Source organism: Galleria mellonella, unplaced genomic scaffold (genome assembly GCF_026898425.1).
Source record: "Galleria mellonella isolate WM207_F2 unplaced genomic scaffold, CSIRO_AGI_GalMel_v1 utg83, whole genome shotgun sequence".
NCBI lineage: Eukaryota > Metazoa > Arthropoda > Insecta > Lepidoptera > Pyralidae > Galleria > Galleria mellonella.
The window spans coordinates 1,711,506-1,736,080 of record NW_026442162.1 but is presented as its reverse complement, the minus strand read 5'-3'; the positions used below and the strand labels follow the sequence as shown (position 1 = coordinate 1,736,080).

The 24,575-nt window shown below is 31.9% G+C and overlaps 3 protein-coding genes across 4 annotated transcripts in view; 1 reads left to right on the top strand and 2 right to left on the bottom strand.

Moving 5' to 3' along the window:
• Positions 1-8: 8 nt before the first annotated feature.
• LOC113516945 (26S proteasome non-ATPase regulatory subunit 7) lies at positions 9-1,880 on the bottom strand. Its single transcript, XM_026901453.3, has 2 exons — positions 1,572-1,880; positions 9-892 (listed from the first exon to the last, which is right to left on the bottom strand). The coding sequence occupies exons 1-2, from the start codon at positions 1,744-1,746 to the stop codon at positions 84-86; spliced, it is 984 nt and encodes a 327-aa protein (XP_026757254.2). The 5' UTR covers positions 1,747-1,880; the 3' UTR covers positions 9-83.
• Positions 1,881-3,919: 2,039 nt separating this feature from the next.
• Positions 3,920-4,760, top strand: LOC113515906 (inosine triphosphate pyrophosphatase). The gene has a single exon (XM_026900200.3). The coding sequence runs from the start codon at positions 4,128-4,130 to the stop codon at positions 4,710-4,712; it is 585 nt and encodes a 194-aa protein (XP_026756001.2). The 5' UTR covers positions 3,920-4,127; the 3' UTR covers positions 4,713-4,760.
• Positions 4,761-7,492: 2,732 nt separating this feature from the next.
• LOC113516719 (protein artichoke) overlaps positions 7,493-24,575 on the bottom strand; it is a 36,593-nt gene continuing 19,510 nt past the window's right edge. The window contains exons 1-4 of one of the 2 annotated variants that reach the window (XM_052901984.1): positions 22,957-23,174; positions 13,800-13,998; positions 10,941-13,564; positions 7,493-9,208 (exon numbers count right to left, since the gene is read on the bottom strand). In XM_052901984.1, the coding sequence (XP_052757944.1) occupies positions 7,674-9,208; positions 10,941-13,564; positions 13,800-13,942 (4,302 nt within the window). In that variant the 5' untranslated portion in view covers positions 13,943-13,998; positions 22,957-23,174 and the 3' untranslated portion in view covers positions 7,493-7,673. Of the gene's footprint in view, positions 9,209-10,940; positions 13,565-13,799; positions 13,999-22,956; positions 23,175-24,575 lie in introns of those variants that run through there. The other variant, XM_052901985.1, reaches the window with a different exon arrangement.

Below are 24,575 nucleotides of genomic sequence, written 5' to 3'. Positions count from 1 at the left end.
AACATGAGTCACATTAGTAAATATTTATTTAAAAATAATTCAGCATTATATTGACAACTTAAACTAAATCCTATGATTAAAAATTACTTTTTCTTTTCCTCTTTCTCTTTTTTCTCTGCTTTCACTTTCTCTTCTGTTTTTTTATCATCTTTGTCATCCTTTTTCTCTTTTTTATCTTTAGCTTCCTCTTTCTTTCCTTCTTCTGCATCTCTATTTGTTATCTTATTGTTAATAAGATTATGCAAAGCTATTATCGATCTTACAAGTGCAGCGAGATAGACAACAAGACTCTGATCATTTGTTTTAATATAAAGATTATCAATGAAATTATCATTAGCAATATCAGGTAAAAGATTAAATATATCCTGTAGTTGATAGATGATTTGATGATTCATTGGCAGTGATCCTTGACCAACTTGTATTAAATAATCCCTGATCTCATTCAGCTGTGAGTGAAGGCCTCGTAGTCCAAGCAACTGGTTTGTTATGCGTTGGGAGAGGCTGCCAACTGTTGTATCCTTGATATCTCTTAAAAGATGTTCTACACCAACTTCTTCTGCTTCTTCTGCACCAATTTCACTAGGTACATGCTCAAAAGTTCTTGTAGTCGGACTACCATCATCATGAACTTCTTCTACAGCCTGATAAGCTTCAGTGGGTAAACCTAGGTCTTTCGGTTTAGCATCAATAATAACAAGCACAGAATTTGGACAATAGCGCCTGATAAGTTCATTGATTGCTACATCATTCTGATGGAGTTTAGGACCTGTGTGGTACCAGCCCACAACTTTCTCACGAGCATTCACCTTCTTGAACATACCATACATATTCTCTAGGTAATCATGATCTAGGAACCATACAGATTTGTCTTTGTCATCTTCATCAAATGGAACTGAAAATAAAAATATATTAAAAATATTTACAATTCTAGACTTTAATCATGAAATTTTAAAAAATATTCTGTTTACATTTCCTTTAATAATCTTACATTCTTAATAATGTCCAGCAGTGCCAGGTAATTAAAAACAGAGATAATAAAAACACATAAATCTTTTTTTCTACATAATATAGCAACTTGATGTTTTTACATAGAAACAAAAGATGAACTCCCATGCAGCTGTCAGAGGATAACACACAATCCCTTAGTTTTGCTTTCAATTTTAAACAAATTCTATCATTCTTAATAGATGAAAATGGAATAATATCCCCACCTGCGCCTGGTATATAAGTGAGCATGAAGCAGATCCGCTGGTCATTGTGATGAATTCATCAAAAAATAATCACAATGGTTTCCAGAAAGAGAACAGGTGGAGATTAACTGTTAGGCTATATCAGTAGTAATTAATTCTTTAGAGTTTATTACCAAAAATCCCTGTTCCCTAGTCAAATCAGTCCTGAACTCAATTTAAAGTTCAGATTAATAATAGATATTCGTATGTTGTAATAATTATACAGAAAATTCATAGACGCTTGGTGAGGGGCACTGCCGTGCTCTCTAAAGGAATGGCAATATTTGAGGAGTGCCGTGGTTAGCATATTATATTGTGTTATTTAGATCCATCAGTACTAACCTGCAAAACTGTTGGATACATCAAGAACACCTTTAGCTCTCCAACAGCCCAACAGAACGCCGACAACCCGTTTCTGGTTTCCGATCTTGCCCATTCGATTGAAATGGTCCACGACACTCAACAAAACAAGTGGATGAACCACGACCTTCGTGGTAATAATTTCTTGACTAGGCATTGTTATTTATTTGTAAAGAAATTTAATTACACTACACGTATACAAAGAAATTAAATTAATTCAAATATGAAGCAATGAAAATTAATTTCGATTAATTGACAGTCATTCCATGACATCTGTCTATGGTTTATAGTAACTCCAAAACTCTGTCTATAGATTATAGAGAAGAATGATATTTGTGGTCATAGACTAAGGATATTGGTAAAAATAAAATTGTTTATAAGAATACACATTTAACACTTAAGTCAATTCTATAACGCCTATTTTCGAAATTACCAGTCTATAGATTATCATAAAGATAAATTATGATAATTTTGAATTAAATCTATTAGAAAATTAGTTCATATCGATCCTCACAATAAAGAGTTACAAAAAATACCCATTAACTCTTATATTTCTTTTTATATTACTTAAAACCGATTTGCAAGCGACAATTGATGCTACCTCTGTCAGCAATTTAAGAACTAAACACATTATATTTACAAGTTCTGTATTTTGCCATTTCATTGTAAATAATGTAGTCACGGAATATGCATTTAATCCATATAACAATAATAAAAAAAAAAGATTAAAAATAATATTTTACTGAAATTGTTATAAGTAAATTTCAGTAAAATATCAGGTAGCTGAGTAAAAGGGACGTGAGACAGCATCCTCACGTCCCTTTTACTCAGCTACCTGAGGGGCGCTTTTATGATTACGGTTGCACTTGTAGTTACTGTCTGAGAGTAAACTTTATAATGCCATATGAAATAATTTTATTTCGTTTTTGACGAAATTTAATGTAATATTTAAATCCTCCCATTTTAATATAATAATTTTTTTGACATGAAGCTCTTGTCTTAGCCGGGTGAAATTTTACAAATAATAAGTTCATATAGTAGACAAGTTTTTGAAATGGGTCTCTAAGTATTTTGTTATGTGATTTTGTGGAATTAAATTCCCCTAAAGAAATAGTAAGAAATCATCGAAATAAAAGTAATGTATTGTTTATTTTTTTTTTTTTTACTCAAAAACTTATCAGCCTAGATTAGAATTGTAGTGTCGTAGTGAAAGGCCTATTAGTTGTTCACATCTACAAAAATAATTAAGGTTTTGGTAATAATAGTTTAGGAGAAAATAAATAAAGAATGCAACATTTCGGGTACTAACGAAAAATTTATAAAAATGCAAATTTCTCGAAAACTATAAATGTTTGCAGAACATACATGGAGGTATTTAGAGAAGCCCTTGGACCCCTCTATCGATGGTTTTCGTTTAGACCACATGAAACCCGACACCCTGTATATTCGACACAGTTTATATAAAAAGTATGCAAGCAGGTTGTATTTGCATTTGGTGGGGTTATACAACCGTAGAATATTTTTTATACAGTAACCTGCTATGAATTGACAAAAATAGCAACAGATGACATAGATTACATAGAAATCAGCTCAGCTACAAAACAACAAACATGTTAATCAATTAAGTAATATATGCAAACTTTAATTATACTTCATTATATTAATTATGATTATTGTTTACTCGCCAATTGAAATCTATTGAAAATTAAATTAGTTTAATAAACGATGTTTTTAGAAACATCGTTTATTCTTTGTGCATATCACACTGAACTCAAATTTATTTATATTTATCACTACGTAAATTATTTAAACACATATTAGTTGTATTTTAATATTTAAACAAATGTACTTATTAATGAAGCGCTATTTTTGAAATCGCGCCATAACACTGACTGTCATAACGTCTATTCAAGATGACCATGATCCGCCATAATATATATTTTTTAAATCTATGGTAATACATTTATATAAAAAAAACGTCATTCAACAATAATGTTTCAATTATTGCAGGCATGAATATAGATTTAAGTAATTAAGGTTACATCACTAATGGAACGGCGCATCACTATTGTCGCGTCTTCTCTCAATATATATGTCGTCACCATTGTGCTAATAACGGTCTCTATAATTAAACCTTAAATATGTATTAAATAAGTCTTTGTCATTTATTACCAAGCCAATACAGTTTTTGTTTACATTGTCGATCTAGGTATATATTTTTAATCTAAATCCTCAAATTTAATAAAATAGATGCATAGAAACACAAAATAATTTAATCAAACGTATTCTGTCTCTATGTAGCACATAGATAAAGGACAGTATCAATCTGCGATACGCAGAATAAAAATCGATCCACAGTTTAATTTTTAAACAGTCTCTCTAATCCAAGTCTCTCAAAACCCTGCTCTAATCTTTAACAAACCTCTTATGAGATAAATAATACTGTTTTTCGAATAAATTAATTTTGTTTTCTTATATGTTTATTGAACATGCATAAATAACACTGCCAATTTAATTTATTGCGAATTGTTTAGAAAAATGACATCGAGAACATTAACCTTCGTTACGGGGAACGTAAAGAAATTAGAGGAGGTTAGAGCTATTCTCGGTAGTAATTTCCCCTTAGAAATTGTAAATCATAATCTAGACTTACCGGAATTACAAGGAGAGATTGATGAGGTATCGATTCGAAAGTGCCAGGAAGCGGCACGTCGCCTTAAGAAACCTGTAATTGTCGAAGATACTAGTCTTTGTTTTAATGCTTTAAAAGGACTTCCCGGACCATATATCAAGTGGTTTTTAGAGAAATTAGAGCCTGAAGGGCTTTATAAACTTTTAACAGGATGGGAAGATAAATCTGCAGAAGCAGTATGCACTTTTGCTTATTGCCCTGGGAATGAAGCCTGTAAAGATTTAGATGTTGTGATATTCCAAGGAAAAACCAAAGGAACTATAGTTCCTCCTAGAGGAACAAGAGATTTTGGCTGGGATTGTGTTTTTCAGCCTGAAGGTTATGATAAAACATATGCAGAGTTACCAAAGGAGGAGAAAAATAAAATATCTCATAGATATAAAGCTTTAGATAAAATGAAGACCTACTTTAAAGAGACTTTTACTAATTAAACATTTACTTGTTATTATTATTTATAATAAAAATAATAATAATATTTATTTTGATGTAGTTAATTATTTTACTTACTTATTTTTTAATTTAAATTATTATTATATAATATGTTGGTACTTACATATAAAAATAGACTCATGAAAGCAAAACTGCTTACCTTATTTTTTTTAAATTTAATATTCTTTAATAATAATGTTTTTAAACTTTAATAATAATAATCATAGTTGATTTTCTTATATTGGTATTGCATATAAGTACTATGTGTTACAACAGTGTCTCTTCAATTATCTGTCTAAAATTGACATATTTATACAACAATTTTGTCCATCAGAATGTGATCTGCATGACCTATGTTGTGTGAAGAATTTTTATTAAATACTTTTTGAAGATTCTCATACTTTAGACTCATAATTCATATTATGAGAATATTCATGTCATAATCACTACACTTGTCATAGTTGCTTGTAGTTAGCCTTGCCACACTAACCGTTTGTTCCTAGTATAGAATGGACCATCCCTTCTTTTTTATGGATGCTTTAAGAGGCAACAAGGATATTAATGGTCAAGGGATGGGTAGCAACATCCCTCTTAAAATTGCCTCTCACGAAAACCTAACTGTGGTTGCCAATTTGCCTGCCAAGTGTGGCATCAACTGGCAAAACCCGTCTTATTGCGAAGACTTAATCAAGAGTTAGTAGGTAATAGCTGATATGATAAGATGAATTACCACACTCTACTTATATATTATAAGCCAATAAATAGTCTTGAAATTTGGCAAATAAGAATATAGGAAATATTAGGAGGAAGAAGGACATGGGGCATTTTTTAGCACAGTAATGCAGACTTAAATAAAAATATTTTTTTGTATTTATCTATTCATGTACTATTCATTCATTTCATTAATTTATAATCAATAGCATTGTATGTTCTAAATTCTAAAATGCGAAAGTTTGGTAGAAAGTATATTTCTAAAAGGGGGAGGGATTGTTAATAATAGGGACTACCAGTCCCACTGATAGCAATATACCCTGCCAGGTCGACCTACCCGTGGTCCTCCCTGAAAACCATCGTGCTGAATACCAAGTGTATTCATCACGATGGGCTAACTGACCTGCATTTTCATTCTCACCTATCCTCTATCACTGATGCTCCGCCAGGGTATACCGTTAGCGCAGGCAGAGTTATTCCATTATCATCCACTAAAAAAAAATATATTTCTGTCTCTTTCTCACTAAAACTACTGAACAGAATGGATTTGAATGAAATTTAGTATATTGATAAGTTATTTCCTAACCTAACAGCATAGGGGGAAAGGGATTGTTAGTAATGGAGACTAAGGATCCCATTGCTAGCAATATACCCAACCAAGTTGACCTGCTCGCGGTTCTCCCTGGTAACTATCATTATTAATTCCTGATGAATTCATCATGATGGGCTAACTGGCCTGTTTTCATTCTCATCTATCACCCTTCACTGGTGCTCCGCCAACTCCATTAGCGCAGGCGGGGTTATCATACCATTTTCCCCCATCAAAAAACCTAACAGCATATAATCACAGCGACATACTGATTTATAGTAATGAACCCGTGTCTACCATACTAGGTCTATAATTTATAGAGCGCATTATAAATGTAAGCACCATCTAGTGTGAAAATATTACAACTGTATTAATTGGTATTTTAATCTTTTGCTTAAATTTTAAGCTTATAACTCTAAAACTGTAGAATTAAATTATTTTTTTCATACCGTACTAAGAATTACTTTTCAGTTTTATTTCAAGTAATTTATAATCACAAACTATTCACACAATAAACTGTAACGCCCATTGAAACCGGCAAATAATCCTAAAAGACTAAGATGTTATGCCATGTCTTCAAATCGAAACTGCCGTGCAAGTATAGCGGCAGGTAGGAGGAATTTTGTATGAAATTTAAATGGTCAGATAACAATTAGTTTATAATACGCATATATAATATAATTTATATAGTAAGGATGGTCATATCTACTTACATTGTCGGAAAATATCTGTTTTCCAACAATTCAAATAATAAAATACATATATGTATGTGCTTAGGTATTTTATTGTAGTAACTATGCGTATCTTCGTACATATTAACATTATAGGTACTTATTTTAAATACTAGTACCAATATTTTTAGAATATAGTGTAGTTGCCAATTACACGTCTTATATGGATATAAGTACTTATTATGATTTGATTTGTGTTTATATTTATACCGTTAAGAATTATAGTTGAAACATATTATTGCTAGCTATAACAATCTGAATTCCAACGATAATATTTAAAAAATATAGATTTCACACAACAAGGATTCCGTTTTTTTGTAACAGACTTAATAACATCTTCGGTTATTCTGTTCAGGATGTTGTTCTTTCTTAAATTATTTTCACTATGGATGCGGATGTTTTAAATATTCCTATTACGAATATAAAAAAAAAAAAATGCGCATCTAACAACTTTTCCCTGACAACATAAGTGGAAATCCTGATTGTCCTTATCTTTACTTCCTCTAATAAGTAGGTACCTGTTATACCTAAATACATATGAGTTTATTACGTTTTGGCGCTTTAAACAGTTCAACTAATGACCATGAATATACCATTCATGCTGATTGGTTGAATTGTTTAAAAAAGAATCCAATATCACGGTCATGTTAATGAACTCCACTACCCATGTACGTAACAGATGATCAATTGATCAATTTGGTACGAAATATTTAAAAATAAATTTTTGTTTTGGTCTATTCTCCTTGGGGAAAAATGTACAATATAATGAATGCTATCGATGGATTTTAGATTGTCATGTCATATTTATATTAAATTATCAAGACACATTTTAATACATTTAATTACAGTATAACTATTTGAATTAGACAATATAATTTGTTTCAATTTGGTGCTTCACTTGTAATACTATACTAATATGCTTATTTCTGAAATTAGTGACTTACAAGATCTATTACTAAATAATACACCGTAATTAAAGATACAGATATGCTATTTAATAGTCTAATACTGTTTGATGTTTGTACAGCGGGTGCAATGTAGGGTGGTAAGTTTGTATTATTATAATTCTTATAGTACCAGTCTTTATCATCTACTTCTCTCGTTTTAGTATTTCCTGTACTGGTTACATCAGAAAATCGTGTTTTAGCCTCTCTATTTATAACTGGTGAATAATTACTATCTTGAAGATCAAATTGTGATACATGCGGCATGTTAACTTTTGTTATTGTAGCTGGACGCTTATAATTTGTAGTATAGTTCCTCTTTCCGGCATCTTCATTACTAGGCACCAGTATAGCAGACAAAGCCGTCGGCTGATCATGTTCCACATGTTTCTTTATTATTGGTTTCGAAGTCACAGGTTTAGTAGAGTATGTTTTGCTACTTGTCTCTAGCCACGCTTGAAGTGACATGTCATTCGTTGTGTCTGTAGTTATCAATAAACCTTCCTTTTCAGTAACTTGTGTTATAGTTAAGTTTGATTCCATCAAATTATATTTACTTAAATTATTAGGATCTATCTTTTGCGCTTCTATATTTTTGGTTCTGTTATAAGCCACATGAGTACTATTATCATTATCAAGAAATGCTTGAAGTTCATGAATCTCACTTTTTATTTTCTGATGACTTGTAGTGTTGTGGACTACGTTAATTGGTGGTTTGGTTGCCACTACTTCAATTGATTGTCCCATATTACCATTAGCGCTGTAATTATTGACCCCTTGGTCACTTGTAACTGTATGTGATACATTGACTACTGGATTGGGTATAGGCTTGAAACCGCCAGCTGTAGTCGGTAAAATCGGTGCAAATCCACCTGTTTCAAATTTTGGAGTTTCAGGAGTTTGATATTTGTTAACATGTTGTGAATTTCTATTCTCAGACCAGTCTACTTTACGTCCATTATTTAATAATTTACTCATATCAAGAGAAGGCAACGGCATTCCGAAAAATGTAAAACCGCTTGCAGGTTGTGATTGAACGTTTGGCTTTGTAGGATTCCTGTTTGTGGTATTTTTCATTTCTGCATAAAGGGTTGGTATACCCTGACTTTCATGAGATTTGTTACCTTGTACCTGGTTTATATCATTATTCAAACCCTCTATTAAAGTTTCATTATAAGGATAATCAACGTATTCATCATAAAAATATTCTGACTCTTCTGGAGATGGCCTGTTGTTTATTTTGTTAATATGATAATTATTCTTTATCTGAGTTGCGTAATCTTTTATTTTATCAAGAGATGAGAAAACTTGTGATGTCGCGAGATTTGGTAATAATGCTTCATTTTCATGGGTCAAGCACGATCTTAAATCTTCATTATGTACTCGAACGTTTGTACAGTCATCCCGCGAAAATGGCATCATTTTTACATGTGTACCATCAACACATTTTGGGCCAACCGATGAAGATTCAGATAACCACGATTTAAGCCAAATAATACCACAGTTACAAATCAATGGATTTCCTGAAAAAATAGTTATACATCGCATGTAAATAAGACAGTTTAAACGATACATAATAAAGCAACAATGAAAATATTAAAATTTTCATTGTTTCTTTATCATAATATTTCACATCAGGTAGGCGGCTGATTGAAAAACCAAAAGGCAAAACCTTTAGTAATATGGATAAAATCATGTTACGCCGACCCTAAATAATTGGCAGGAACATGATAATAATGTAGATTGTAGATATAAAAATATTAAATATTTTCATTTTATCACTAATGTAGCCTAATAAAAAGAAGAAAGATTTGGTTTTTTGTATGTCTGTTTGATTTTAAAAATTCTTTCACCTATAGAATGCTATGTAGCATTCTATATGTGATGTTAAGGTCGATTCTGAGGTGCCATTTCTCTAAACCTATATCTAAAATTAAAGTTATTGTTTGATATCACAGCGAAGTCTTTGTTCTAAAAATCCATCTTACCTCTATCCCATTCGTGTTTCTACCGCGAAGCAGTTGTGTTTGCGTGGCTGTGTTTCGGTTTGAAGGATGGGATATGGCAGTAAATTTAGAGTACAGGGGTCATTTACAGAGTACACTTGAGTCCTCAAGAACGCATGGGGGTTATCATGGGCGAAACTGTATACTCTGTTATGTCCATGGTACTGCTTGTCTATAAGCGACGGTTACCACTTTCCATCAGGTTGGTCGCCAGCTTATTTGCCATTCTAAGTTGCATAAAAAACTATTATAATAAAACTATAACTGGACGATGTCTGTAAAAGGAAGACATTAAAAAAAATATGTAAGTGATTTTAGTAACAAATGAAGTAAAAAAAATTTCTGTTTGTCTTCCTAGAGCTCTATCTTGAAAACTGATGTATGCTTTATTACGATACGCTATTTAGAAGTAGTATATTTCATTGTTCGAGGGATGGACGGCAACGTTTCTCTTAAAACATCACTAAATCCTAACTGTAGTTGCGAACCCGCCTGCCAAGCTTGACAACTACTGGCAAAACCCCCTCCTTATGAAGGAAACTTATATTTAGCAGTGGAGAGTTAATAGTTGGCATGATGATGATGATGAATATAAACTATATAATATTTAAAAAAATTATAGATCTCTACAAAAATTACAATAATGTAACCCCAGATATCGAAAATTTACCTATAAAAGGCTTTATTCACGTACGCTACGAAAACTGTTAATACATAACACATAGAACAAAAGATGATTATGTTCGTATCGTGATAGTAATATTTATTCAACTAAATAATTTCATAATCAAAGTGGATTATATACATATATTGTACATTTCTCTGCATATTATTTTAATTGGATCTTTAGTTTAGAAGTTATGATGAGGATAAAAATGTTAAAGATAAGAAATATGCCGCGATGTGAATTAACAATCTTAGCCTTACGCATAATTTTATTATCTCCTATTAATACAAGTAAAGTACTACCTAATTTAAAATACTAATTTATCTTTCTGTCTATTCATCCATGCGGAGTCGGGGCGCGTCGCTAGTTAGTGATAAATTGCAAATGGAAACTTTTTAATTGGAAAGCAACAAATATTTGTTCACGTTTTGTCATAATTTTCAAAAAGGGTATATTAAGTTTTCTTCAAAGTCGACAATGAGCACGATACACTCCTAGTATAGCAGGCGACCATAGAATAATATAACCGTTTACCATCAGACGAGCTGTATGTCTGTTTGTTTGTATAAAAAAATTACTTACCATCAATATCTAATATAGCAATATTGTTTCTCAATTTGCTGAATGTGGCTTCAGAGACAGAAGTCATTTTATTATGTCGCAAAGAAAGTACTTTTAATCTTGGCATAGAATCAAATGGCTGATCACTAATGTAACATATCAAGTTATTGTCCAAGTTTAGTTCAACAAGCCACTCCATATACTGAAACGAGGATCTAGTTAGTTTTGTTAATTTATTAAAGCTCAAATCCAGTACTTCCAAAGATGTCAGCAACCGTAGACCTGAATGATCAATGTTTGTTAACTGATTGTTACTTATATTCATGTACTGTACTAAAGGAATATTTTCAAATGCTCTCGGTGATATATACTGCAGTCTATTTCCTTGTAGTTCTATGACTTTTAGTTTTGGAAGATTAGAAAACACATTATCGGGTAATTCTAAAATGTGATTTCTACCTAGATATAAAGATACTAAATTAGGTAAATTTGCAATTGCCTTTGGATGTATAATTTCTATGTGATTTCCATCTAAATCTATTGTGGCCAAGTCCCTTAGATCTTTAAAACTACCTGTACGTAACTCATTTATTTTGTTGAAAGGCATTTTTATCTCCTTTAATGAATGAATATTATTTATAACATTGCCATCGAAATGTTTAATATGATTATAACTTGCATCCAATATTTTCAATTTTGGTAGAATATTTAATGTGATAGGTAATTCATTTAAGTTATTAGAGGATATATTCAAAATCTCGACATCCAATGCTCTGTTTACAATATTTGGACTGATACTTTTTAATTTGTTTTTGCTGAAATCTAATGTCGATAATGCAGCATTTTCTTGTATTGCTATGAAATCAAAATTATCGATAGTATTTCCATGTAAATTAACTTGTTTTAGACGAACAAGTTTACTGAAACTTTTTGGGTGAACCGAAATTATTTGATTGTCTCGCAAATCTAATATTTCCAATCGTTCTAAGTCACTAAATGTTGATGTTTCAATTTGTCTTAATCCATTGCGTTTCATATAGAGACGTCTTAAATTATGAAGACCTTTCATACTTCCGTGTGCTATTTTTTGAATTCCATTGTACGAAATGTCCAAAGTTCTTAACGAAGGTAAATCAAAATCTGGTGAAGGTGGAATTGGAAGATTCGTTATTTGGTTTCTTTGTAAATATAATTGTTCCAATCCTCTTGGTAAACCGGGTACAAATTCAATAAGTTTATTAGAGCTTGCATCTACTTCAAACAAGTTTACCAAATTTCTAAAGGTAGCAGGATGAATGGAAACTAAAGCATTCCCTGATATATTAATATACTCCAATAAAGGAGATTCAATAAATGTTATCGGATCTATGATTGTTAATAGGTTATTGCTAAAATTTATTCTTCTTAGTGCAGGGAGATTGTATAACATTTTAGGCTGTAACCGTTGAAAATAATTAAAAGATAAATCTAGTCCTTTTAAAGCAGGGAGATTCCAGAATGGGCCTTCATTCATATCACTTAAAGAGTTATTACTCAAATGCAACTCCCTTAATGCAGGCATCGCCACAAACGCATCTGCTTGAATGTATTTAATACTGTTTTTATTCAGATGTAAACGCTCAAGACTAGGATGACCTCTCAAAGCACCTCGAGGGATTTCCTGTAATAAATTATCACTCATGTCCAAAAACTTTAGTCGTGGTAAAGCGTCAAGTAAAGCCCTAAATTCGGAAATATGCATGATTTGATTACCGATTAGATTTAGTTCTTCCACACCGCTGGCTGATTGTTGTAAAAACGACTCAGGGTGTATCTGGCTTATTCTATTATAATTTAGATCCACTATTCTTAATTTTGGTACTCTATGAAATGCTCCATGATGTATAATATTTATATTATTGTTCGATAATAATAAATTTTCCAGCATAGGTTGATCAACAAAGGCACCTTCATTCAATTTATCTATAACATTGTAATTTAGATTTAAATAAGATAGAAGTGGTAAGTCTCTAATAGCTCTTCCAACCATTGTCGCATCAGATATTTTGTTGTTACTTAATGATAATTCATTTAATACTGGAAGCAGTGATAAAGCCCGCATATGTATCTGATTAATTCCACAATTTGTTATTTCCAATCTCCGCAATTTTGGTAAATTGTATAAAGCATTTTCTTTTAGTATGCTTAAATTTGGACTTCCTTGTATAAACAACCTTTCTAAACTTGGTAAATTTTCAAAAGTATGTTCGTTTACAGCGTTTAAAGATCTCGATTGGAAATTTATGTATCTTAATTTCGGCATATTTGACAGAGTAGGAATTCTTTTTAAATTATGAGATTGTAATGTGATGGCTTGTAGATTTTGCAGTTTCATTATACTTTCTGGGGGAAGATTTTTCAAATCATTTTCAACAATGAATACTTCTAAAAGATTCATCTCTTGGGACTCTAACCATGCTGCAGATAATCTTTCAACGCCATTATGGCGTAACATCAGTCGTAGTATTTTTACATTTTGAAATATTTTTCCAGGTAGAGATGGAAGATAATTATTTTCAATGATTAATTCATCAATAGGTTTTCTAATATAATCCCCTATTTTCTGAATGCCTTTTTGAACTTGCTGGAGATCGCTGTGTGTACACCTAAAACATAAATTATATTAGTAACTAAGACTAATGACCCCATTGCTAGTAATGTCGAGGTCAGGTCAGGTCGACCTCCACCTGTCTCCCCCCATGGAAACTATCATCGTTAATTTCTGGTTAATTTGTCATGATGGGCCAGCTAACCTAACTTTTTCGTTTACTATCATCCCTTACTGACATCTTACCAGTAAACAGGTATATATAAAAGTTTGTATGTCAGTTTATTACTTACCATATTTGTATATCTTCATGACGATTCGTGCATATACAAGGCAATATTGTCTCTGGAGCGGGACATGGCGTGGATTGTCCAAATGCAACACTAATTGTCACGATAATGTACCAGAGGATCGTCTTTTTTCCATTCGAATCCATTCCTTTGCTTCTTCAGTGTTCATTGTAGCATATCAACCCTTTATCGTCTTAAAAACCTAAAAATGAGAAAAAAATATATAAATACATAACTCACTGACCAAACTTTGTTTGGATCAATTAGATTATATAGCATTTTTTTATTGTGGTCACTGATAACTTTATTCTTAAGTACTTTATAGTACTTTAACATTTATGAAGTAGTATATAAGACTAGCTCTTGAACCTGAATGTTCAATAACGATATTTTGTAGAATTTTTAACTCAAATATCTCAGCACCGATATTGTTAAGCTATCGCTATAATAATTGTATCTTTAGAAGTAAGTTGGTTTTTGAAAATATATGTACTATTTCCATGTGTGGCCACAAAAGTTAAAAACAACGTCGACTGTGTACATACTTATATCTCTTTAAAATATCTTCTTGTACCAAATGCTGTCGAAAAGGTATCTAGTTGAGGAAGGCATTTGTCTACACTTAATTCTAGTATAATCCGGTGGCGTCAAGGACCGACGGTATTGAAAACAATGAAAATGGAAACAATAGACTAGGCAGAACGGTCCGGTGGTTAGACTGCACTTTCACTCATTCGACCATTGTTTCTATTGGCGATCTATGGCGTGCGTGCAATGTTTTCCTTGCGTCATTGTATCAGAGGTTACACAATCCCATTTAATTTGGAGGCTTAGGACGATGTTGATGTAGGTCATGAGCTTTTAGTTCATTGGTTGCGATTTGCGATTACCGCAATATTTCAGATAAGAATTGTCTTCTGTTTATTGATTTGAACCTTTTCATTGTTTCCTAACAATAGCATTACAGAGTTAATTAACGTCGCAAGTACGATTTATTAGTATATTTTGAAATTATTGTCATAGAAAATTATTTTTATTATATATAACTTTTTTCTTATAACTTTTCTTAAAAAAATATTAATTACTTATATATAACTATACTATTACTTTTATCTACCTATGTACTGAATATTTAATTTCCTTAAAATTTTACTTCACAATGATGCACTTGCGTTTTTTTATGCAACTTAGCATGAAAATAGTTTCGTCGTGTTTTACACTCCTCTCTGAGTTTAAGGTCAGGTTTTTTTAAATGCTTTTTCATCGCTTTTTATCATGGGGTATGTTCAGCGGTAATTCATGAGGAGTGAAACCGGCTATCTGACTTTTCTACGCACGACCATACTATGGACCAGTTACTTCCAGTAGCATTTCCAAATAGATACGACAGTGACACCTTTGAGAGCAGAGCGTGAAGCAGGAAAATTCTTCCTAAAAGACTACACGCCTGCATTTTGTTCGGTATTGCGGGTGCTTATAAAGAGTGGTAATAACTACTTCAATCAAGGACGCCAACTTCTAGAAAACCTCCTGAGTGTTCATAGTCTTTTAATGTTTACGTACATCATCATTATTGCAACTGAAAGAAGTGCATACACTGTTTGCTGGACAAGAAAGCGCGAACTAAACATCAGATAATGAGATAAGGATTATTTTAATTATATTATAATGTATAGTGTCATGAATGCTCCGTTCTCACTCTTTACCCCCCATGAGTGCTGAAGCTCCCGAGCACCCACGGAGTCGACGCCTCTAATAGTAACTTAGCATCTTTTAAGCCGCATATTCGTTTGCTCTCTATATCATAAAAACTTAACTCTGAAAAGCACATGATATCAACAGGGATACCTGATAACATGATAATGTTACATAGTAAATTATTAAATAGTATTTAATAGTAAAGTATTAGTTTAATAGGAATATTGCAAAGAAGAAATACTTGATATTTTATATGTTTATTTGGATAAACATACAAAAAATGGATATTTGTATATTAATAGATAAACTGAAAAACTACTGAATTAATTTTAAAAATTCTTTCACTTATAAAAATCTATATTATCAATGATTAATATAAGCTGTTGTTGGCTGGGCGAGCCACTAGTATTAAATAAATATGAGCAAATATTTTGTAGGCACGGAGGTAAGTATGTGGGACATAAGAAAGTAATGAGCTTAGAAACTATAAATAATTTATGCACATACTTAAATAAGTAGATACTATGTCATAATTCGAAGCACTTTCTTAACGTAATTACTTAATTGTATGTATATGGCGACGTAAATAATCAAGTACCTACCCAAATAATTTAGATTATAGAAAGAAAATTAATTAATGAAATTTGAAATATCAATTGACTATATTCTTTAATATTGAGATGAAATTCGAATTATAATAAATACTAAAGCTTATACTTACAAGAATGAAAATAACATGGAAAGTATTTCTGTAAGATTAGATAAGTAGTTTTAAGTTTTTGCTACTCCCTTAGGAGTCACAGTCAATCATCTATCATAGCATCCCTGAGAACGTTTTTGAAAGAACTTCGACTGACTTCAATGATAATGTACTAGTCTGATATAATATTATAAAATTGGGGGAAAGGGATTGTTAGTAATGGGGTCTATCAATACCATCGCTAGCAATGTACCCTATCAGGTCGACCTCCACGCGGTTCCCTCTGGAAACCATCATGGTTAATACACGTGAAATTCTTCACGATGGGCTGACTGACATGCTTTCATCCTCACTTATCACCTTCCACTGGTGCCCCGCCAACGTATACCGATTACGCAGGCGAGGATACTATTTCATTATCATCCATTAAAAAAAAAATTAATAGATATTTATTTCGATCTGAGTATCGAATCTCGTCTGTAATGTCGTACTTAAATTTGTATGCAGTATGGACTTATTAATAAAGATTTATTATTTTTTTGATACTGTTTTTAAATATAAAAAATGTTGCATAGGAACCACTGGTAATTTGATGCATGTCACATTTTAAACAACTAAAATTATTAACAATTCCTTATTAACATTATGAAAGATAGTATATTTTGTAAAGCTTCAATAATTTATAATAAATAACCTAAACATATACGATATTTGACTGAAACAAGTATTTTTAAAAAGAACCTTCATAATATGTTAATTCATAAATGTTACTATAGCTTAAATGAATATATTAATGATAAAAATAAATAATCATCATTACAAATTTTTTCGTAATTCCTTTATTTAATCTTACATTTTGATCTTGGTTACGAGTATTTATTAATACAAACAATATTAAGCATTTTCTCAAATATTCTGCTTTCCTATTTTTATTTCATTGTTGTTTCACTTATTAGTAATTATTTTGTTATTATTAGTATTGTAATTAATAAAACTATTAGTATTATTATTTTTTTATACCACTGAGGCGGCAAACAAGCATATGGCCCACCTGATGGTAAGTAGTTACCGTAGCCTATGAACGCTTGCAATACTAGAGTTATTACGCGCGCGTTGCCGATCCTGAAGAAACCTCTTTATCCCCCTTTTGAAGAACCCTATGCTGTAGTCTCTTGGGAAAACCTCGGTAGGGAGCTCATTCCATAACCTGAGTTTCGTGGGAGAAAACATCTCTGAAACCGCGTTGTACGCGACCATTTAGGCTGTAAGGTATGAGGGTGAACTCCCTGTCGATGGCGAGCTGTACGATGATTGAAAGTGGCCGTAGGCATCATATTAGTATTAATTTAGAATTGCTACTAGTATTACCCTTTTTTTATAAGGGCATCACAAAATTTGAATTATTTAAATAAAATAAGGTGCCAACATAGACAACATAATAATGTCTGCTTCAATCAATCATTCAATCATACTCTATGGTGTTCTACTGCTGAGCAAAGGTCTCTCTCAATTCCTTCCATTCATCCAATCGCATGGTCGCTGGTAAAGCCTTTGGAACCGGTCCAGATAATATCTGCATAGAGTACAAGCTCTTCCGCTACCTTTTTTGTTTTTCAAAAAGCCAAAATGTACGGATATTGTACCACCTATCGCTTGGTATGCGATGTACGAGAGCGCAGTACAGTAACGAAAATTATTGATTATTTTTATTGCCTGCTTACTTTTCTTTTTTCTGTAATATGTACAAGTATGTATTGCCGTAGACTGCCATATTATATTATTTATTTTCTTTAATAAGATAGTTGTTAGCAATTATTACATGTGCTAACTAAGCTAAAATTTTGTATTTTTTTCATTCAATTTGCTTTTCGTAGGATACAAAGAGGTTCACTGGCGTTTAAATAATAACACTGGTGGATAATGGTATAAGTGTTAAGACGGAAATGCTTACAATATTTAAGTATTCACTCTTCTAGAACAAACAAGAGTGAGTAGTAACAAGAATCAACACAAGCAGTCAACGGGACGAACAATCAGAGTACTGTTATCGCACTTGTCTCTAACTGTTGCTGATTGTCATCCCATGACGTTCTCGCACATGATTGTGGGCCAGATGGGTAGGTACTTGTTGACCTGGCAGGGTGACTACATTGTATACTTGCTGTTTGTAAAATGTGTTGCAATAGGATTATATAGAATGTACATAACGGCAATATAACAAACGCCTCTATTCCCTCTACCTTCTATTACATTAATCTACGTTATTTTTATTCAGAATCCATAGGATCTTGATATTTTAGACACTTTGCTTTGTCGGATGGTGTAATTTCCCCTGTATCTGAGTAGTTTTTCGTCCGATATCATTTATTATTATAATATATATGTTATTTTTAAATTATTGTTTTCATTTAATATTGTTCATTACATTGCCCAGTCCATTATATTTAATTATATGTTTTTCCTATCTACGGTCGACTGGTAGATAACCCTATGTGGTGTTTAGTGCACCATTTACACTTTCTTGGTATATTAAAATAAATAAATAAACATATATAATAAAACTGTGAAAACCGCATCCGATGTAAAGACAATGTACTCGTACAATGTACAAACATCGTCTCATTTTCAGTTTCATGAATAAGATTTATTCCCCTTCCTTTCCCGTAGGTGTCGTAAGAGGGGAATAAGGGAACTTAATGATCGAGGGATGGACAGCAACGTCTCTCATAAATCATCATCAAAGCCTAACTGCGATTGCCAATCCGCTTGCCAAGCATGGCAATTACTGGCAAAACCCCCCTTATGGAGGATGTCTATGTTCAACAATGGACATAACATTCTTCCTGGTATAGAATGGACCACACCTTCCTTTACTGTTTTTTTTATAGATGATAATGGAATGGTATCTCCACCTGCGCTAACGGTATAGACTTGTGAGGCACAAGTGAGGGATGATAAACGAGAATGGAAAAAAGGCATGTCATAAGGTAGCCCATGTATAACTTAATTCCAGGTGTATTCATCACGATGCGTTCCAGAGGGCTACGTAAAGGTCGACCTAACATGGAATATTGCTAGCAATGGGACCCGTAATTCATATTATTAACAATCCCTTTCCCCTGTTCCTTTCCCATGGGTATCATAAGAAGCGAAATATGACGAAATGATGATAATGGTAAAAATAAATGTAAAACTAAATGGACTGTCCCGCACTCTACGTATCTTGGATCAGTGTTAATTATACTTTACTTATTGGATTTTAGTGACTCTAATCGATCTTTTTTGTATCTCATATTACATATCAAATTCACAGTTTTTCCACAGGTATTTTCCTGTACCATAATAGTTGTATAACATCTCTCTGTTGAGTACGGATATTGTCCTCATAAAATAAAGTAGATGGTTCAGTCTGGAAACCATCGTGATCGTGTAGTTCTTATTGAATTCTTCACGATGGGCTAAATGGCCTGCGGGAACTACCATGAAATGAAATTCCGAAATTTCGGACTCTATTTCGTGTTTTTGTTTATACCAAAATCGGATCGATAAATGGAGTGTATAACATTTCGTTGGTCATACATCCTATCATAAAAGTCCAAAAGAACAATATTTTAGCATTTTTAATATTTCCAAACGGCATGTATTATGTAATTTTAACATCAAATTTGTGTTTCGTTTGGCTCCAAAATTTCGGAAAACATTTAATAGTAGGCCTTCTGCTTTTATCCTTCATTCACCTATCGTTTCTCACTGGTGCCCCGCTAGCATATACTGATATAGCATAAACGGGATTACCATTCCATTATCATCCCATAAAAAATAACTCTAATAGGATAGTCAGAGACAAGGAGAGAGAGAGAGAGAGTTATCAGTGTTTTGCGTCACCAGAGGAGTTGGAAATTTAAATTTTCATACCTATTTCCTTCTTCTACCAAAGTAGATATACACAGTTATTGGGATATTATATATGCAATATATACATATATTTATTAACAATATCTACATACAATAGAGCCTAATTAGTTCCGGTTTGTAATAAGGAGTTTAATTTTGCAAATGGTATGTTTAGTTTGCATATAAATTATGGCGTCCTTGTATGTAAATACTGTAGTTAAAGCTTGGAAGGCTTAATTGATTTTTAATTTTCTATTAATTTTTATTTTTTTATTATTATTAGTGTGTTGATACGTCTTAGACAATTATGGTACTCCTAATAAAGTTACGAAATATAATAAAAAAAACCTGTGGAAAAACGGCGAATTAAGAAACTTTATGTTCGAAGGATGAACAACGGCGTCCTTTTTAAAACGTTACCAAAGCTTAACTGCGGTTGCCAACCTACCTGCCAAGCATGGCAACTACTGGTAAAGCCCTATTATGAGTGAGACCTTTATTCAGCAGTAATATAAATGAATGAGTGAAGTTATAATATATGTGACTGGCGGTTATGACACTGATATTGGCCGTTAAAGCTTGGGGAAATTAATCAGTTTATTAATAGAAGATTTTTTGCTTGAGTTTTTTTTTGTGTCTTTTTACATCCACGTGTTAAGAATATATACATAATTATTATCTTTATATTAGTATCGTTTTAATTTGAATAATTCAACTCTAAGTTATGACGTCAATCGATTTGAATGGTTATTAGCCGTTTTTTATACCTATATGTATATTTCATAAATTTCAAAAGTCAAAAGTTAATATAAATATAAATATCTAGTTTAAATAGATACTTAAATAAAGTACTAAAATGTGGTCAAAAATACGAATGAGATAATTGGTTTCAAGTTAGATGGATCATAGTTTCATATAATATTAAGTAATTAACACAGTATTTCTTATGAATTAATTAACATTTAAATTAGTTATAAGTAATAGTATTTATATATCTTCTGCATTCACACTTGAATTTATATTTTGAATTTAATTGAAAATAGTAACATAATAGGATTTACTAAGTATGGATTTTCTTAAAATAGCGCAACCTATTGGGTACCTAATTCTTATTGAAGATGTTTGAAAACTTACTATCTACAGAATTTATACTCATATAAATTCCGTAGGTATTCCGCATCTATTACGTTAGAAAAATGTCATACTTTGTTTGGGTTCCACTTGGTTGTAATGGGAAAGAACGGAGGAGGGGGAAGTGTTTTTTTCTATATTAATGCCTCCAATATATCGTTTTCTAATACTCTAGTTATTATTATATTATAAAAATGCAGCAGAAAATAATCAGTTTCAACTGATATCTGCCACCTTTGTAAATAAAACCTCTCTTATGCTATTAGATCATATAAAACTTAATTTATGCTCTACATATGTCTAGTTCTTTAGCTCTACATAACTCTACTTAGCTAAATACAAAATCTCACAACTTTTATGGCGACAGTGTTGACATGAATTTTTGATGGAATTTTTCACTATACTATACTACAAGTAGAGAGTCATGCTTATCATCTCATCATCACATCTCAATAATTATCACTGCCTCTTTACCCATTAATTAGGTAGATAGAAGTTATTTTATTTAGTTGTTGAGAATAGTATAATAGATAATTATATCTGTTCACCTAGTGCCCTAAAATTATCATTTTCTTGTCATAAATTACCGACCTGTGACCGTCCAAGTACCTATGGAAACAAATCTTGTATTGTCACAGCGATGGAAAGCTAGAACAGGGTTACTGCATCGGTGCACACCAACACGCTATAGATACTTATCTTCTGCATACTCATATCTCTTACTACACATGCAAGTATACATAATTAAACTTCTTTGAAATTTCCTAATTATATTCTGTACTTTTAATTCTAACTAGCCTAACAGACGTCCTGTCCAAATATTTTCTTTTGATTTTCCAGGAAATATCAATAGAAGTAGGTATTACGAACATTTAAAAGAATAGTCAAATAGGTCCAGACATTTACAAGTTGCGATTAACATTGAACAACATTTAATTTTTACTTATTTCAGAAGTCTACGTATTTATTTATTTATTTTACACTTTATTGCACCAAGTAAAATGAGAAATAACAAATACAGTAAATATTAATGAGAAGTGATACAAAAGGCGGCCTTATCGCTAAGCAATCTCTTCCAGACAACAATACGTACCTATTTCTTTTTCAATAAATAAGACAGCTTTACTTTATTGCTTAATTTATTTCTAGTGGTGGAAATATTCGTGATTACTTTGTATCTACAGAAAGACTATTATTTTTTGCTACTACATAATTAACATTTATTGTTAAGTAAGTACATAGATAGTCAGAAAATTTAGTAATAATAAACGGAACATATTTTGAATTGCTTTATAGACTACAGTTTCATAATACAGAAATATGGGAACCTACATAATATGCATAAAATAAGCAGTGCGTATCTTTATAATACTAATTATATGCACAGTATTTTAAGCACGCGATGTAAATAAATTATGTAAGTACACCTATAACTAACTACATTTACCTAAATATACCCAAATAGACTTTATATTTCCTATCCTTACGTAGTATCACAGATAATATAGTAGAATATAATGGAATAAAATTAAACTAATAATAAAATTAAATAACTTTGAAATACTTTTTCAAGCACATATATCAAAGATACTGTTTTTCTTACAAAACAAGGTAAACAATCTTTTTGTAGGTATTTCAGACCCAGACTTCGCTTTCGCATATGGATTACAAAGTTTCACAGAAAAGTAAAAATATAGCTATTAATACCTAAAACATAAGAAATATTGTATACTTAACCTTTTTCAATATACTGTAACCACTTTGAACATAGATAAAGTAAAACTTGAACGACGCTGGAGAAAAGCAACGGTAGGTGTCGTAAAAAACTGCACGTTATATCGCTGCGTTTATTTAGTGCACTATCAAAACAATCCTTGGACAAGCGAGGCTTATGGTAGCTAAACACGGACTGGGATGCGAAGTCTATTTCGCATGTAAACACCAGACTTTCGGTTCACAGTTCGATGCACATCAGGTAACTTTATCTTTCACCATTGTGGCGCGTGCCGGAGGCGTACGTAACCGACTTAATCTTGTAGATGGGCAAGTTGGTATTTTTAAGCAATTCATAATAATAAAACTACGTAAAAAATTAATTAGTTTTGTTTAATGACCTAAAGATAATGTATGTAAAAAATAAAAAACTTAGCACCTACTGCTTATACAGAGTATAAATACAAATTTAAGGCAGAGGGCAATATAGTTTCTTCTTTTACTTCATAAAGTTTTATCCTTGATTTAATAATCCATTAATATCCCACTACTACACATAGGTCTTTTTGCATCTAAGAACTATTTTTAAGTAATGCAGAAACTTCAAAATGTTGATAGATACATATGTTTAAAATATCTCTCACTCAACCTAAAACGACCTTTAAATTTGAATAAAATCTCGTACACAGGCCTAGAATACAGGCAAAACCACTGTCACGTTATAATTACCTACTTCGTTAAATTATAAGTAAACCTAATAGGTACGAATCTAGAAATGATAAACTGTCGCTTCTGTTAATAAATACAGAATAGTCTTTGGCATAGCAATTGCAAAATAAAGAATGCTAAAACACATTACCGTGATTAATCTTAGATGGAGTAACAAGGAAGGGTGTTCGGTATGGACAATAAAATTGACATGTATTGTTTAATTGCTCAATTTGTCTGCAATAGACTGCACATTCTTGTACAAGTAAATTGTTTTCATTTATTATTTCTTTACTAACTACGAGCAATTTTTTACTTGTATTTTTTTAGCGTGTTCTTTTGTAAAACTTATCAACTGTCATAGGTATATTTGTTTTTTTTTTTGTCCACGCGGCGAGTGGTCCTAACATAAAATAGGCCACCTCCTTTCCTGTGGGTGTCGTAAGAGGCGACTAAGGGAGGATGAGAGATGGGCAGCAGCGTCCCTCTTAAAACACCTCTAAAGCTTAACTGCGGTTGCTAATCCGCCTCCCAAGCATGGCAACTTATTGGCAAAACTGCCCTCAAGGGGGTGGCTTTTGTCCAGCAGTGGACAGTTAAAGGCTAACATGATATGATGGTTTCTGTCCACAGAACTTAAATTTATTGTGTACTCATAAAATGTTTAACTTTATACGTTTGATTTAGTTAATAGGTTAGCTAGTTTTATACATATTTAGTTTAGTATCCTGATTACCTTGACTATTATGGACAGACTTAAACAGCAGCTGACGTCCAAAAACCTTAGCCGTAGTCCGCTCTACTGATAGATTGACTATTACGGTCTTGCTACAATATATATATATATATATATATATATATACATTCGCTTTTAATATGGATATAAAGTTATAGTGTAAATAACAAGGTACACAGACCTACTTTTCGGACTTTAA